Below are 17,735 nucleotides of genomic sequence, written 5' to 3' on the forward strand. Positions count from 1 at the left end.
CCCAAATTTTGAAATCTTAAATTTTACTTATAAAAATAATTTTATTTGTGTCTTTTAGATTCACCATCTAATTCTAGGATGATGAGTCTTAGTATTCTTTCTTTTACAATTATTCATCCTAAAATCTAGAACTAATAAACGATGTTGGGTACTTAAATCCTCACTTGGAATGACCTTATAATCTTTATGGTCTCGACGATCTCTGCTTCACATAAGAAAATAATCAATTTGTATTTTATTAGATCCATTCTTATAAATAATAAGATGAAATGCTCATCTCTTTTCTTGAATAAAGTATTAGTAATAACAAAATCATACGCTATAGAAAAATCTAAAATAGCTCTACTTTCTTCATTAGTCATTCCAAAATCGTAGCCACCATGAATATTTCTAAAATCTTCCATCACTCTACCGACATGTCCATTTAAATCTCCTCCAATAAATATTCTTTCTTCGTGAGGTATCATTTGTATTAAGTCTTCTAAGTCATTCCAGAATTTATCTTTAGACACTAAATCTAAACCTACTTGAGGAGCATAAGCACTTATAATATTCAAAATCTTAATATCAATGATAATCTTAAGGGCTATAATTCTATCTTCAACGCTATTATTTTTTACAACATTATTTTCAAACTCTTACCTATAATTACACCTACACCAATTCTATTGCGACTCTTATCAAAATATCAAAGTTTAAAACCTAAGTTATCAATCACCTTAGCCTTTTCTCCGACCAATTTAGTTTCTTGAATACATAAGATATTAACCTTTCTATGTAACACTGTCATTGCCAGTCACAAGCCCAAATGTGAAAAGTGGAGGGTTGTGTTAGGTAGTTGGCAGCCAGCGTAAAACTTATCAAAAAAAAATCATAACATGAATCTTTTTTATCTGTGTTAAAGTATAAACATAAAATTAAAAACATAAATTTATCACAAAGTCTTCTTAAAAAAAATACACATGTAGGCATTGGAAAAAAAATGCATTTTTTCTTAGCAACTACCAACCTGCTTCGGTAAAAATATTAAAAACTAAAAACTATAAGAGTCATTATTTTTAACAAAAGAAATAAAAAATGTATGAATCATTATTGTTGTGACTCACATGTAGAAAGGTCAATTTTATATAAATTGTAATAAATAATATGATATGAAAAGTTTAGCAATAAAACAAGTAGATGAAAATCTAACCTCAATTCAATTCTATTATTTCTATTTTCATTTTCTCCACATTTCCATTTTATCAATTCGTTCAAACCAAACACAACCATATGATTCGAACTTTTTCTTAAACGAGTTAGATAAAATGCTTCAGAAGTCTTGCACTTCACACCCTTTTTAATCACGATAGGAACTTACATTAATAAAGCCTCTTCGAAGGGCAAAATAATCAGCTTTTGATACTGAGCCCGTGAACTGTCTCAGAAGGCAAACCTGCAGAAATAGGAAAAGATGCAGATTTAGATCTAGTGTATACATCTTTAAATCTTTCCACACAACTATTTTTTTTTTAAATATTTTGTTCAATATCTAGAAGTAAAAAAGAAAAATGAAAAACAATGACACAACGAACAATTTGTTCAATTAAGGTGCAAATTTGTTAAATTTTAAATTTGAAAATGTGCACTAAAAACACGACATCATAAATCTTGAGGAAATCAACTCCAATGATTAAAGTGTACAATGCATGAGCCAGAAATGTCCATCAGCTCAGTTCCCATAGAGCACCGTGCAAAAACGATCGACACAGTATAGAAGCTGATCGGTCAACGAAGGCCCGCCAGTCAAAGGTTCAGCCGGCTGACAAGTAACTTCAGTCAGCTGGAAACTTGAACCCGAGAGAGCCTGCCGAGCGACCACTTGCCAACCCAAAAATTATCGACCACAAATGGCTAATCGAAAAGAAGGGCCAAGCGGAATACTTAGTTATTTATTTATCCATTTACATGTGCATTTAAATCTTTATTTATTTTTACCATAACACCTCGTAGTGTCGCTATTAAAGCAAGGGCAAGCAAGTAATTATAACTTTTGTATCCCACTTTGCTTATAATTAGGGGGTAATTTCTACAGTAAAAGGCTAATGAATCAGTGGTAAAAAAGGCTCTAAAATCATTAATCTACTGTGCATCTCTATCTCTCTCTCTCTATCTCTATCTCTATCTCTTGTTTTATGCTCAATTTCTTAGGTGAGAAACATAGGATGAATTCAAATTCAACATCATGAATGGTGCAGTGAGCATGTAATAATGTCACCAATAAGAAGAGCACCACACTAAGAAGAAACTCATCTTAGAGACACGTAAAATATAGACTGGACTAGGGAGTTTGTTCAGATATAGATTCAAGAACTGCGAGACCAGATATTGGGTCAGATGGTGGGGTTGACCTGAGCAGTCCTCGGAGGAAGAGAACAAGTTTCACGAGAGCAGAACCCTTAGGAGGAAGAACTCGAAACCGAAGGCCATCGAGCGGCTTAGGGGACAGAAAGATTTGCAAACTCCCAGTACTAGGACAGTGTTGGATTTGCATCAATGAGTAAACAGAGGTTTGAACCTGTTGAGGCCCACATATAGCCGAAGAATGCATTCTTCCAGCAGATTTTTGACGTCAAACCATCGAAGAAATTCAAGATTCCTTTACTCAAGTCAGATAAGGGTTAGACTGATCTGACCAACCATATCGCTTCTTTTGAGTTGGTCGTCTGCCTTCTCTGGATCATTGAAGCATTGAAGTGCCAACTATTTTATACTACGCTAAGGGAGTCAACCTTTAGGTGGTTCAACAACCGATAGTAGTGATTGCCTCCTTTGCTGATTTTAGGAGAATGTTTCCAGCATCGCTTGCTAGCACCTAGAGCGCCAAGAAGAGCTCACAAGCTTTATGACAAGTTAAGCAAGGGCAAAAATGAGAGCTTTTGCTCTTGCATAACCAGATTCAAGCAGAAGATGTTGGAGGTGAAGGATCTGAAGCCTGGGGTGACGCACACTGCCTTGACCCAATGGCTGAGGGGAGAGAGGTTTCAATACAACCTCGGTCGATAGTAGCCAAAGACCCTGACCGAGCTATTGGAGATGGCCAACAACCACATCGCAGCCGAAGAAAGTGTCGGCAACTTCCACCACAAACATGAACAATCAAATTGTCGCCCATATAAGAGAGGCTCGCGGGACAACGGGTGGAGACCAAAAAATGGCCCGTGTCCTTCCAACCGTCGTCAATATGAAGATAGTTGGCTATCCTAAGACAATAGAAGGGCCAGGCGAAAACACCAACCTGGAGACCAAACGAGGAACCATGACAAGCAACTTGCTAGTTTTTATGAGTGGCGAGCAAGTGATCACAGAGCACCAAACATGACCCCTTTGAGTCTTGCCATGATAGAGATTGTTGAGAACATTAAGAATAAGGAATACTTCAAGCAGACTGCCCTGATAAAAACTAAAGCCTTTCTTCAAGATCGAAAAAAGTTCTAAAAGTGCCATAGAGAGCATAGCCATGACACAGAGTGCAGGCACCTCCGCGGCCAAGTTGAAGAATTAATCTGAGTTGGCAATCTTGAGGAGTTTGTAGCACCCGTGCCAGCTACCAGAAAGTAAGGGAAGGCTCCAGTTGATGAGGTGTAAGGTGAACCATTCAGAGCAAATGACATCCACATTGTTGGGGTGGGTAGTACCGACAATATTAGGGGGGAGATGGGTATTACTCCCAACATGCCAGTCAGAAAAGGCTCTGACAGGAGAATCGTACGCGACAGTCTCAACACCAAGGTGCAACCCCTACCAACTAATCACTTTCACAGATTTTAATTTGCCAATGAATGGCGACCCCTTTAATGACGTCATCGTTGTTACCGCTTTGATAAACAACTACTAGATTGGTAGTATCATAATCGACACTGGTAGTTCTATGAATATCCTATTCAAATTGATGTTCGACAAAATGAATATTTTGATCAACCAGTTGGTCGCACCGGACTACCCTCTCTATAGTTTTTCCATAGAAAGAAAGGAGGCCTTGGGAGTCATCCCGCTCGTGGTCACCTATGGGAAGGTGACAAACAATTCACCTACATGGAGGATTTCTTGGTGGTAGACTCGTCGTCTACCTGCAATGACATCTTTGGGCGCTCACTGCTTAACAACTTCAGAACTATGGTTTTGACATACCATGTCTCGGTGAAGTTTCCAAGCACGGAAAGGTCATCACCTGCGTGGAGGATTTCTTGGTGGTAGACTCGCCGCCTACCTACAACGTTATCTTTGGACGCCTACTGCTTAACAACTTTAGAACTATGATATTGACATACCACATCACGGTGAATTTTCCAGGTAACTGAGAGGTCATTACCGTGCGGGAGAACTTAGAGCACTTTCGAACCTACTACCTCCGAGCAGTTAGAGCATGGAGCAGGAGCCATTAGAAATCCAAGACTAACGAAAGGGGGCTCTCTGGACCAGCTAGGCCACTCTAGAAATTCCTACGAATAATAAAGAGCCCAATAGATCTTTTCTAAATATCGAAAATTTTGATGCAAGGCATAAGAATTTGCTAGTCCACAATCTTCAGAGTCATCAAGAAGTATTTGCCTGGTTCACTGCAAAAATGACAGGCATCTGCCTAAACGTTAGCTCAACCATCCGGCTGATGAAGTAGAAGATAAGGCCCTCTTCTATGAAGCTAGCCAAGTTGATACACAAAGAAGTGCGGAAGCTGAAGGTGCTCATCTCATCCAAAGGTGCAGTGCCTGTCCTGGGTCTTCAACGTGTTGATGATGCGAAAAGCGAACGATAAGTGAAGAATGTGTGTGAACTTCACCAATCTAAACTTCGCTTGCCCGAAGGACAACTTTCTACTGCCAAGAATTGTTGCCCTAGTAGACTCAATGGTCGGCACTTTTATGATGATCTTCCTGGATGCCTTCTCCAGCTACCACCAGATCAAAATGCATCCAGCTGGCGTGGAGAAGACAGCATTTCTTACAAGTGATAGCATGTAATGTTATAATGTAATGTCTTTTGGACCAAAAAATGTTGGAGCTACCTACCAGCATTTAATGGATGTAATATTTTCAAATCAAAAAGAAAAAGTATTGAAATATATGTGGATGATTCTTAGTTAAAAGTCGGTCTACCGAACAGGATATAAAAAATTTAAAAAAAACATTTCAAACACTAAAATAATATAACATCAAACTCAATCCACTAAAATGTAAATTTGGAGCCTTCACTGGAAAATTTCTTGGTTATCTCTTGACCCTTGAAATAATAAAGGCAAATCCGAAGAAAGTGTAAGCACTTCTGAACATGTCATTCCCAGGGAATATTAAGGAAGTCCAGAAATGGATCGGTTGTATAGCAGGACTCAATTGTTTTGTCTCGAAGTCTGGCGACAAATGCTCAACTTTTTTAGAGATACTGAGGAAGACCAAAGGTTTGGATTAGTCGAAGAACTATGAGCAAGCATTAAAAAACCAGAAGGATTCCCTGGCAACGTCGCCACTCCTTTAGAGTCCAAAGCCTGGCAAAAAACTCTCTTGTACTTGAGAGTGGGACCCGAGGTCGTCGGTCTGTATTGGTTAGGGAGGACCAAGAATGCAATTCCTTGTTTACTCTACCAGACGGGTGCTTCAGAACGCGGAACTCAGGTACTCAATTATAGAGAAACTAAATTTGTTTTGATTATCTCTGCCGGTAGGCTTCAAACATACTTCCATCACACTTGAATCAGGTCATTACCGATCACCCACTAAAGTCAGTTCTCACTCCGTCGAAGCACTCCGGTTGGCTTTAAGTGGGCCATGGAGCTGAACGAATTCAATCTATCATACATCCCCAAAATAGCTTTCAAGGCAAAGACAGTAACAAATTTCCTAACTGATTTTTCTGAACAACCCGGACTTAATGAAGGAGTTGACACCAGCGGCAAAACATGAGTTTTGCACACAGATGGGGCCTCCAATCAGACAGGATGGTCTGACACAGAGTAGTCTCACTAGGGAGCACCTCTATCATTCAGTTGTCCTATAATTTAAAGTTATCAATGATCAAACAAAGTATGATGCCATAATAGTTGGCTTGCTTCTGGCATACGAATGGGTGTTCGGTGCCTCCTGATGAAATCTAATTTGCATCTGGTGGTGAACCAAGTTAATGTGGAGTTCAAGACGAGATGAAATGATGGTGAAATACCTCAGCAAGACTAAAATAAAGATCTTGAAGTTCGCTAACTTAAAAATTGAACATGTTAGTCAGGAGGATAATCAGGTCATCGATCTGATATCTAGATGCATTCCCCTGAGGGAGGGGACCCCCCAAAAATTAGTTAAGCCAACTATCAAAAAATCCGAGGTGATGAAAGTAGAATTCGAAGAAACGAAGAGCTGGGTAGACCCTTACATCATTTACTTGAAAGCAAGAAAAGTTGTTGAAGAAATCATTGATCCAAGGAGATTTATGTTCAAGACCGCGCAGTACCTCATGATTGGCAAGACCTTTTTTTGGAAGTTGACGACCTCACTCTATCTGATGTGCGTCAAGGAGAACAAAGTTGAAGACATTCTCATAGAATTGCATTATGGAAAGTGCGGGTCTCACTCCGGGGGAAGGACATTAGCACACAAAAGACAACGAGAGTGTTATTTTTGGCCCAGACTATGAAGGATGCGGAGAAATTTTCTAAGAGATGTGAGTAGTGCCAAAAGTATGCCACCTTGAAACACCAGTTGGTTCACAAGCTACAGACAATCGTCAGTCGTTGACCCATCGTCATCTAGGGACTCGAAATACTCATATCATTTGCGCCTTCAAAAGGTTAGCACGAATTCCTCTATGTCGTCTTAGATTATAGCCAAAGAACTCACTCGAATTATAGCAGAAACCATCCGGAATTTCATCTGGACGGATGTTATTTGTCGGTGCAGGCTCCCCTTGGTACTCATCACCGACGATGGGATAGTTTGCTGACCAGGGAGTAAAGGAACTTCGATCAAAGCCAAGGCATTAGTCTTAAACTCACTTTATGTACACCATCCTAAAACTAATGGCTAAGCTGAAGCTGCTAACAAGATGTTTTTAAACTTACTATGAAAGAAGGTAGAAAGAGAGAAAGGTTATTGGGCAGACTTGCTTTCGTCCTTGTCGCCCGTTCAGAACATATCATCAACGGCGACCGACCAAACTCCTTATATGCTTTCGCATAGGATGGAGGTTATGCAACCGGTCGAGTACAACCTCCACAGCCAATGATTCATGGCAACCTCCACATTCGATGAGGAGAACTTGGCCGAATGGCAGAAGCCAAATGATGGAGCGGCACTGGCACTCAACGTAGTAGGGGAGATGCAAACTCTATCCGCCCTCTGGCAAAAAGAAATTAAAAGATGTACTGCACGCAACTACAATCGACATGCTAAGGAGAAGACCATCAGCATTGGGGGTCTAGTCTTGAAGAAAGCCGACCTAGTTGCATGTGGCCAGATGTTAAGCAAACTGGACGAGACCTAGACGGGGTCACTCATCAGCGACCGAAAGGTAGTACTAGGAACCTACAAACTAACGATGTACACTGGGAAGGGAGGCCCATGAACTTGGTGCAAAGAAGACTTAAGACTATTCTTTCTTTAGAAAATATTCCTTGTACCAAAAAAAATCAATAAAGGCGGTTTCACTCCATGCAATTGGAAAATTTCATGAAAAAAATAATAAAAATGCTATTTGACTAAATTTTTACGCAAAATTTCACGTTTGGTTAAACACTCGAGAAACTCGGGATCCCTAGCCACTCTGACCTACATTGCACTCGTGAAATTGGCAACCCAATAGCATAACTGAGAGACACAAGATGTTCAAATGGTGAAAACAACCATCTAAAATCTGACGACGACATGAGATATCCGATCAGTAAAGAACTCAAGAAATGAGACTTATAACCAAGCACTAAAATTTCTATCTCCTAGCTCGACAAACCCATATTCTCAAAGGTGGTTCCCTAATCTTTAGCGACAAGATCATCAATGAATAGAAGCGCGTAAATCACATTGGCGGCAAGTCTTGGTGATTACCCTTAGCAAGGTAGCGACACGATCAACACCTGGCGAAAGGTGAGACCCCGTCAAGGTGCCAGCATGGTCGAATAGAAGGGATGGGAGAGAAAGTTAAGACTTGGTTCGAGTGGCCAACACAAACTAGAATGGTAATAATATCACATGTTCGAAAAACTTTGACTGTCATCACAACCCTAACAACCAATCCGTAAAAAGAAAATAAAAGCAGCATAAGATAAAAACAAGTAGTAAAATAACCAAAATAATTCTTCCATTTGATATGAAAATATTATGTAAGTTTTTTCTATCGGCCCTTTTACAATGGCTGTCGGATGAGATCAACCAAAACAAGCAAAACTCTCCTAAATTTTATAGAAATAAAAAAGGAAAACACTAAGGAGCGGTCGCCACAAGCCACCAGCCATCACTATCATCTCTTTTGCCCGCTCTCGGAGACTCCTCACTGTATTTCATTGGGTCAGAAAGAATGGTGAACAACTGCTCCAGATCAACCCACTTCAAGTCTACCACGGCCTCCTTTACAAAATTGTGAGCTGTCAAGGATATGCCCACCCGATGTTGTTGGGAAAGACCCTGACATGCTCCCCGGTGGCCACCATTCGCCTCCCTCAACTTTTTTTCTCCTCCTCCAGAGTCATGATGGCTTCCTCATATTCCTTATTTTCCCTCATCTGGCTCTAGGTGGAGAACTTCAGTCACTTTTTCCCCCGGATGGCTCTTTTTTCAACCTCCCTCTATTGAGCGATCACTTTAGTATCAGCTTCTCGGCGGTCACCTTCTTCTCTTCCATCCGGTGGAAAGATGTAGCCTTGTAATGGGAGGTTGACCACACCATTAAATGGAATCAGTCGCTTATCTGACTGAAGTTCGCTCCTTTAAAGCTATTCAACAATTGTTCAATAGAGTCAGACGAATGACCACTGCTAAGAGCCAAGGGTAATTTATCGCCGCTAGCGTATCACTAGGTAAAAATGCCCTACGAAACTTAACCAAACATTAGAGCCGTCCTCTATAGATGGAACCCACCTAGGGGAGAACCATTTCGTTTCTGTATAGGGGGAGGGGCCAAGGATTCGTCTTCGACGGGGGCCTTCACCTCCCAATGTGAAATATCACCCACCAAAGGGCTCAAATCTGACTCATCATCAGCATTAGCATTGTCGTTAACCTCAAAACTGAAATCCAACTGTATGGGTGAGGGGCGATTCACCTAGCCTCCTGACTAAGTGTCTATGTAGGAGACATCGTGTGGTTGGATTTATTTGTCATCAATGGCCAAGGAAGTTCCCCCCTCTTCCCCCCGAAAGAAACTGGGAGTCTTCAGTGATTCCTCCCGGCGAGCTCCGATGGTTCCATCACTAGATGAAAAATCATTTAGTCAACCATAACTCCACAAAGCATGAGAAATTATTTAGTGATATCTAAAGAAACAAATTACATACCTATCGTACTAGCCCGGACTAAAACTGGCTATTGTTGCAAGCAGGGGGCAGAGTCAGCTATGGTTGGGCAACGTTCGCCCTCGACTTCTTCTCGACCACCATGGCAGAGCCTTCACACTTTGGTTGGCCTCCCGGGCATTAGAGGCTTCCCATAACCCATTGGTCATGGCGCCAAATTTTTCGCTCCACGGCAACTTGTCTAGAACGTCTGCATCCAAGTACTGATGCAGCAACAACTCTTGGACCTCGATCATGTACTCATGCTTTCGTAGGGAGTCAGGTAGCTTATTCCCCTTTTTTAGGGAGCACACGACGGACCAGACGCTAACCAACCAACCTCCTTGGTAAGAGCCAACCCGAAACTTCCTCTTTCAGTCCTTGATTTTGTTTTCTAGCACCATGAGGCAAAGGTTGGGACTTACGAAGAGCATTGCGTAGCAATCTCAATCGATCTTAAAGTTGAAACAGTAAGAGAAAAGGTTGAACAACCACGGGATGGACAGTCGCTGGAGGAAGACCACAAACGTCATCACGACGACAATGTAATTTTGCATCACTTGTGCGAGAATGAATCCATATCAGTTGAGGATTGCCCGCAGCTCCCGGAAAAAAAGCAGTGGAAGCCCACAACAACAAAGTCCCTGTCATATTTATCAGTCGTTCGGTCGTTACTTCTGACCACTCTCAGCATTACAGTATTTTCGTAAACGTAAGAATATTGAAAGCTATCCACTTGGTGAGTCGACAAGATGGAAGATTCTTGGAAGATACAATGTTGAAAAGCTCTTGATAATACTTGGACGCCATGAGAAGACAAGGAAGATAACTGACAGAAGGAGAGCTCAGAAAGTGATCAAACAAGCATTTCATAAATTGAGGCCTATTTATTAGGTAGGAGAAAAATTTGAACCGCCTCGGAATAGATAATGTCACTTGCCACAGAAAAAGAGTTAAATCAAACACACTAATCGAGACTGAATTGTTTAAAATTTTTATTTATTAAATTAAAAAAATATTTACATTTTATCACTCAGCAACTACTCAAGAACATACTTTACAAAATTATTAGCGGTCGCGTCAGCCTAGAAAAACTATCGCTGAAATAACCCCTTGTATACAAGTTCTCCCCCTAACGTGAACCTGTCTAATCTTTCTGTTTCAAACTGCGCTCAGGCGGCTAAAAATGCCTTCCGGACAACCAGAAGCTCTGCCCGAAAAGGTGCAACTTCTTTGCAGAGGATGGCCTCTCGAGCACGCATGGTGTCCACTTCCTCTTCCAGCTTTTCCAGTCAATGAACTTGATCAACCCGCAAGTGCATCTCCTCAACTTGGAGGAACATAACCGCTCGGAGGAATGAATCCTCTATCTCACATAGTCGATTTCCCTTCGAAACAGAAGGTTCTAACCCGACAACTGCCTTTGGTTGGACTTCCCTTTGGAACACTCAGAGCCTCCATCCTTGGGCTGACATGAGGTACCTTCAACAGAACCTCAAAATCCAATAGCTTTGGTGACCACGTCTACACCCATCACCCAAAAGAGGAACCGATGATCATCAATTTGGTGATCGGAACATCTACATTAAAAATCAATATAAAATAAAGTTTAGAAAAACTAAATTCACTCAACAGGCGTCCAATGTACCTAAGATCTGTTCTCAATCTAAAGTATTAAAAGATAATCCTTCCTCAACAGTTGGCCACCCTTCAATTCACAGAGGAATGTCAGCGACACCCTAAGCTCCAGATGGCACCCAGGCATCAGAAAAATCTTGCACGGTTCTCCCAGTAGTCTACACCGCACCAGGAGCTAGGGGACGAACCGGAGCCGCTAAATCGGCCGGTTGTTTTTGTGAGAGGCCACTCTCTTCCACCTTAGGATCTGCTTTTGTGCGACTCCCTTTTATGGGTGCCCTCTCATGGGCGGTGTTCTTCCGCCCACACCTCCTCACTAAGGAATCTTAAGGGAGAAGTTTTTCCAGGTCAAGAGCCAGTCCCTCGCTTCAAACCTCGGTCCTTTCCTTTCCTTTCCACTACCTTCTGCATTCGCTCCCCGTCTGGTCAGGAGCCAATCCCTTGCTTCAGAACTTTAAAGGCCATCTGATAGGTAGTTTTTCCGAACTTTTCAATCTTGGCCAGTGGTTCATTAACCATACTGATGGCTGGAACTCAGATAGATTGAGTGAGGAAACAAAAGAATGATGTGAAGAAATTCGCCCTTCAATGGGAGCTCAATTACTGCATCATTAACTAATCATAAATATTGTCTTTTTTATATTAAATTCTCTAATTCTTATCACAACATAACTGTCAAGACAAAAGAGTTGAAGAATTAAATATGAACACTAAAAATATGACATGAACACTAAAAATATGATAGCACGAATCTTGAGGAAATCTAACAGATCAGAGGAAGTGTGGTCAAGAGGGATCCACCAACGATGAAAGTGTACAACACATGAGCTAGGAGCGTCCATTGGCTCAGTTCCCTCGGATCAGAGTCTAAACACAATCGACGGACTACACAAGTTGATTGGACAACAAAGTCCAACCGATCAAAGATTCAGCCGACTAAGAAGTAGCTTCAGTCGACCGGCTTGGACCCGACATAGCCTGTCGAGCGGCCTCTCGCCGACCAAAGATTATCAACCACAAATGACCAATCGGAAGGCAGGGCCTAGTCGAATACTTCTTTATTTATCCATTTACATGTCTATTGAAATCATCGTTTACTTTTACCAAATTACCCTATAGCATCCCTATTAAAGCAAAGGGAAGAGGTAGTTATACCTTTTGTATCACCATTTGCCAATAAATAGTGGTTCATTTCTACAGTAAAATACTAATGAACCAGAGGTAAAAAAAAACTCTTGAATCTTTAATCTACTGTGCACTCAATCTCTCTCTCTCTCCCATTCTCTCATGTTCTATACTTAATTCCTTGAGTGTGATTTACAGGACAAAATTAGATTCAACAGAGTTATCGCTCAAAAAGCAGTCGATGGAAGGCAAGGAAAAGTAAATGTGTGCCTCGTTATTAAATTTGTGTATAAATTTTCTACCAAATCTAAAACTAAAAGAACCCCTTCATTACTTTTTACCTCGTTATTAAATTTGTGTATAAATTTTCTACCAAATCTAAAACTAAAAGAACCCCTTCATTACTTTTTATTGCTTTATTATTATTATTATTATTATTATTATTATTATTATTATTATTATTATTATTATTATTATTATTATTATTATTATTATTATTATTATTATTATTATTATTATTATTATTATTATTATTATTATTATTATTATTATTAACTTTTTTTCTTGTTTAGGATGTTGAGAAATTCTCCTTCATCGTAATTTTTGTTACCTCTTTAGTAGTAGTACTATGTTAAGTAAAATTAAAGATCAGAAAATTAGAAACATACATTTATTTATTCCTAGTTTAAAAAGATGATTAATTTTAATATTAAATTATATTTAAGAAATGATAAACCCCGAATTTAAGACACTTTCCAACAAACAAGTGCGACTAGAAATTATTCTCTTACTAACAATCCAAAGAAGTATAACATTGTTGCTCCAGAACTTCAAATGCCTTCGACCAAAAACAGTTTCCTTGGTAAGCATAAATCTTCTATTATCTGTACAGACATTAAGACAAGTCATAAATTAAAAAAAGAAGAATTATTTTTATGTTTTGTGCTGATTGGAAACTTCAGGATGGATCCCTTTTTCTTAAACTAAAGGTCTATTTGATTGATGAAAAATTGAGGGAATGCAACCATATTATATTATATAATTACAAGATTGGGTATTTAAGTCTAATATAATTAATAGAAAAATAGATTTATTCAAAAAATATGACAATTGTGTCATTTTATTGATAATTACAATGTCAACCCTTTCTAAAAATAGACTAAAAAAATGTACGCATAACTCATACATGCCCTTCTTAGAAGAAACAAAAAATTAAAATTCTCCATTATTATTTCTTTTTATTTATTTTCTTTTTTCCATTTATTGGCATTCCATTTCTTCGGTGAAATAGGGCCTCAAGGTGGATTATATTGAGAATTAGTGATTAATTTAACTAAAACAGATTGACCTAATACAAACTAATAACATTTAATATGATTTCCTCAACTAACGGAAGGACTCAAGGGAGACTGTTCCTTTTCTCAACAGAGGCAATCAGTCATAACTCACCAAAAGTTAACTTGTGATCCAAAGTATTCGTTTCTGCTTCCCACAGTTCCCATTTTTTCATCTGACAAAAAATAAATACATGATTTCTAAGACTGCCATATAAAAGCTCTTATAGAAATGCTCACTTTAATCAATACTAGAAGATTGTGATTTAGCCAAAAACCATGTACCTTCATCTCTCGAAGACCCAAAGTGATCAGGGAACAAGTTAGATGAAAAACAGCAAGCATCATTATCAACACCTGCAGCTGCTGGGTTCCGTTTGGAGACAGAATAGGTATTTTTCCCTGCTAGAAAAAAAAAATACATTAACATGTAAATAAAATAAAATTTCAATCACCAAATTAAACACATCAAACACCCAGTAATTAATGCTCCTAATTCCTCCATGCTGACCTCGTCGCAAGTATTTTCGACCTCTAAAGCTTCGGACTCATCTAATGGAGTCTCATGGTTGCACGGAAGAAAAGTGCCTGCTAAACTTTTTGGAATGCAAATCTTTGATACGGGCCGCTTTGCCACAGTAAGCAGCAGAGTGATGAACCCCATATTTCTCAATCCTAAACACCAACAAAAAACAAAAAGAATTCAACCATCTTTTGGTTCTTATTGACTGAATCAAACCGTTTCTATCTATACTTCATCACCTGACTTTAATTGGTCGACGGTAAGGTTGAGAGTCTTTCGTCTTCTTGAATCCACAAACTGCGGGTTAATAAAAGAAATATGCTTAATTATTAATCCTAGGTCAGGCTTCAGAGAGAAAGAAAAGGAAGAGATGGGAGCACTACATGAGATAGGAGATGGAGCAAGGTCTCCAGAAGAAGAGAAAGGGCGACAAGGAGAGCTGTGAGGGAAGCGACAGCCCAGCTCGGCGTGAAAGCCAGAGATTCCCCCGTCCCCATTCCCTGATTTTGGCGCAGCTCCTTTTCAGATCCAACAGCTACAATGGCACTATATACATATAATTTGATTGGCTGCAAGTGCGATGCCGCTCTCGAATCAGAAATTTATATTAATAACTTCTGTGACTAAATTTTAGATCGTTGAATCCTTCTTTATACAATTTTAATAGAAGCATGCATCACTACATGATGATTCTTGTGGGCCAAATAATGCAACATTTGGATGTAATCAAGGCATCCAAATATTTATAAAATTTTATATACCGAAGTGGGGGTGGGAGAATAAGAGAGCTTATTTTAGATTGTCATATGGTGCCTTTTGAATTTTTAGAAAAAAAAAACATACCTCAAAATAAATTAAATAATATGGATATCGGCCCCCTAATTCCATAGTTTTTTCTCTAATTGAAAGAATCCTTACCCTCTGTTATTTATTGACATTTATTTTTATCAGCATCAATCAGTGTCATTGGTTAGGTACTGTGACACAACTATCACATCACCGCATCAATAAGCATTAATAATGGACATAACTAATGTTGTTACTATTCCTTATCAATACCCCAGTTCATCATATTTTCTTTGTTGGTGCCCTTAATCAATCGATTTTGATATTTGTCATCACCTTACCACCTTTGTTTGTTATCAAATGAATTAGACAAACACCATTACTTGTTTCTATTTCGATAATAACTTATATCAGATTCATAGTAGATCGAGCCAGTAATTTTGATTTTATAATTACTAGGAGGAGCACACTTTCATGACCTTGAAATCTGAGTATATGGGCTATATTAATTGAACTGGGTTTGATATGTATTTGATTTTTCACATAAAAACCCTTGCATTAGATGTGGATTTCAACTCTATTTTTTATTTGTGTGATCTCTTGGTGTAGCTCAATGATAAAAAGCTCATATCATCATGAATCTTCAAGTAGGAAATAACTTCACAATATTTGTAAGAAAATATGCAACTGTTGTAGGATTTATAAATGTCGATTCAAAGATTAATAAACACAATGATCATGATAAGGGAGAGGCATTTTGAAGTGTTCATCAATCTAAAAACTAGCTCTTCAATTACATCAAAATCATCATTTTTTTTTCTTGATAAGTATAAACCATTTAGCAAATGCTTATTTTAAAAGTGACAAGCTTGTAGATGGATAACTTGATTACTTCTCTTAACTTTTCTCTTATAATGTATGACTAATAGTTAATTTCTATAGGTTGGAGTTTTAATCCCTCACAATCAAATACGCGATTGCATTGATCAATTTTGAGTAAACATACATAAGGCCACTTCAGTGTCAAGCTAAATATTCCTCAACCATAAAGTATTCATGACCTTGCCACTACTATGAGCTTTACTTACCTTTCAATCTAATGTGCTTAACTCATAATCTTAGGTAATCATTTTGGACTTCACACAATACTTTCTTCATTAACATTCATAAAGAAGTACATTGAGACTAAACATAAAGGCCAATTTGTTAAGTATTCTCTTAAGGAATAGTAAACCATTTACTTTCAAATTTTCATTAATTATTATCTTTTCATTAATATTATTCTTCTGTGCCATTCAATGATAGGGTGTAATCTATCTTTTATAGATATTTATGAAGAAATTAAGATTCTATTGCCTCGTGATTAAATATAATGCATTAAATTTATGATAAAATGATGATAATTTTTAACCAAATTCAAGCTTTACTCTAGCCCCAGAAAAATCTCTCTATCATATAAATAACTTTGTCATCATTCATCTAATAGGAGATTGATTCACAACGCAACCAACTGAAGATTACCACATCAAGATAGTGTCGGTCATAATTTTGGGTCGATCAGTTTGAAAAATATATTTAATGTAGATATGTAATTTTGAAAAGTAGTGTTTTAATTTTGGAAAATATGGGACCGAACACATCCCATATATCAATTGTATAAATAACCGAGCATTATACCACAATCAATGCACTATCCCGAGAGATAGACATACTACTTGATAACAAGCTTGATTATATAAATTAAATAGTTTATGACATATGTTTGATCCGCAAAACTTTTTTGTTGAACGACAAGTTCCCCTATCTAGAGATTAGATATGGTTTATTTTACCTAGGTTCTTATTTCCCTATGAAGGTAAACCTCTATAGTTAATTACATCTAAAATGACTGAAATTATTTAAGAAAGCTCTCGATTCAGATCAATGCTTTTGTCTTCTAGTTTTCAAAGCTTAAGTTTTCAAAGTTAGACATAGGAAGGTCAAAAGGGAATGACTCAAGTTGGAACAGATATTTAGGAGTTCAAAGGAATAAAAGATATGGGATGTCACGGATTCGAGGAAAACCTTGATGACTTCCCAACTATCCTATTATTTGGTTTTAGTTTTGAAATGATGTCATTTAATATTTGCTCTTGCTATTTATTTAATTTAGGGCTTACACTTACATCATATATGATAGTACAAATAGCCTAGAAAGATAGGAGGATTTATGTCGTACCAAACAACGACCTCAGAATCCTAAAAAGAGTTAGGGTTTATATTGCACACATGGTTGTGCAAAGGCCTGAAGATAAAGCGAGGATTTAATTCATGCAAGACGAACTACCTCAAAATCCTATGGTTAGTAATTTAATTTTGAGTAATGAATTAATTGATGTAAATCTATTATAGTCTTGATTCGTAGGTGGCAGTCCTTTGTCATGTTAGTTGTGGTAAACCAAGCGCTTCGTGGGAAGCAACACATAGTTTTCTATGTCAGTGTGTTTGTGAGTTGTGATTGCTTGTAATGTATTGTGTTTGTTTTAGTATGAATTGATCAGTTTGATTGATGTTGGTGGATGTTTGGATTGTTATTAGATTGATTTGATCTTTTTGTATCATTGTGGATTGATTAGTTTGATTAATTTGGCAGATGTTTGGATTGTTAGTAGATTGATTTGATTTTTGTGTATCATGAGGGAGGCGATTCCTTAACTTCTTATTATGGTTGGGCTTGTATATGTTCTCTTGTAATAGTTAGATTGACAAGCCCACTATGGCTTGGGTCTCAACTGGACTTGAGTTTTACAGGAGACATCTTGAGTTTAAGAAGTGACAATTCCAT

At 38.2% G+C, this 17,735-nt stretch overlaps 1 protein-coding gene across 4 annotated transcripts in view; it reads right to left on the reverse strand.

The window, feature by feature from the left end:
- Window positions 1-14,721, reverse strand: part of LOC110017826 (MLO-like protein 12) — a 64,021-nt gene extending 49,300 nt beyond the window's left edge. Inside the window, exons 1-7 of one of the 4 annotated variants that reach the window (XM_020714944.1) lie at window positions 14,509-14,721; window positions 14,365-14,422; window positions 14,114-14,277; window positions 13,888-14,007; window positions 13,718-13,778; window positions 13,064-13,152; window positions 1,361-1,435 (exon numbers count right to left, since the gene is read on the reverse strand). In XM_020714944.1, the coding sequence (XP_020570603.1) occupies window positions 1,361-1,435; window positions 13,064-13,152; window positions 13,718-13,778; window positions 13,888-14,007; window positions 14,114-14,277; window positions 14,365-14,422; window positions 14,509-14,622 (681 nt within the window). In that variant the 5' untranslated portion in view covers window positions 14,623-14,721. The remainder of the gene's footprint in view (window positions 1-1,360; window positions 1,436-13,063; window positions 13,153-13,717; window positions 13,779-13,887; window positions 14,008-14,113; window positions 14,278-14,364; window positions 14,423-14,508) is intronic. The other 3 variants (XM_020714943.1, XM_020714942.1, XM_020714945.1) reach the window with 3 other exon arrangements.
- Between the last annotated feature and the right edge of the window lie 3,014 nt (window positions 14,722-17,735).

The sequence above is a fragment of the Phalaenopsis equestris genome, unplaced genomic scaffold (genome assembly GCF_001263595.1).
Source record: "Phalaenopsis equestris unplaced genomic scaffold, ASM126359v1 Scaffold000002, whole genome shotgun sequence".
In the NCBI taxonomy this organism is placed as follows: Eukaryota; Viridiplantae; Streptophyta; class Magnoliopsida; order Asparagales; family Orchidaceae; genus Phalaenopsis; species Phalaenopsis equestris.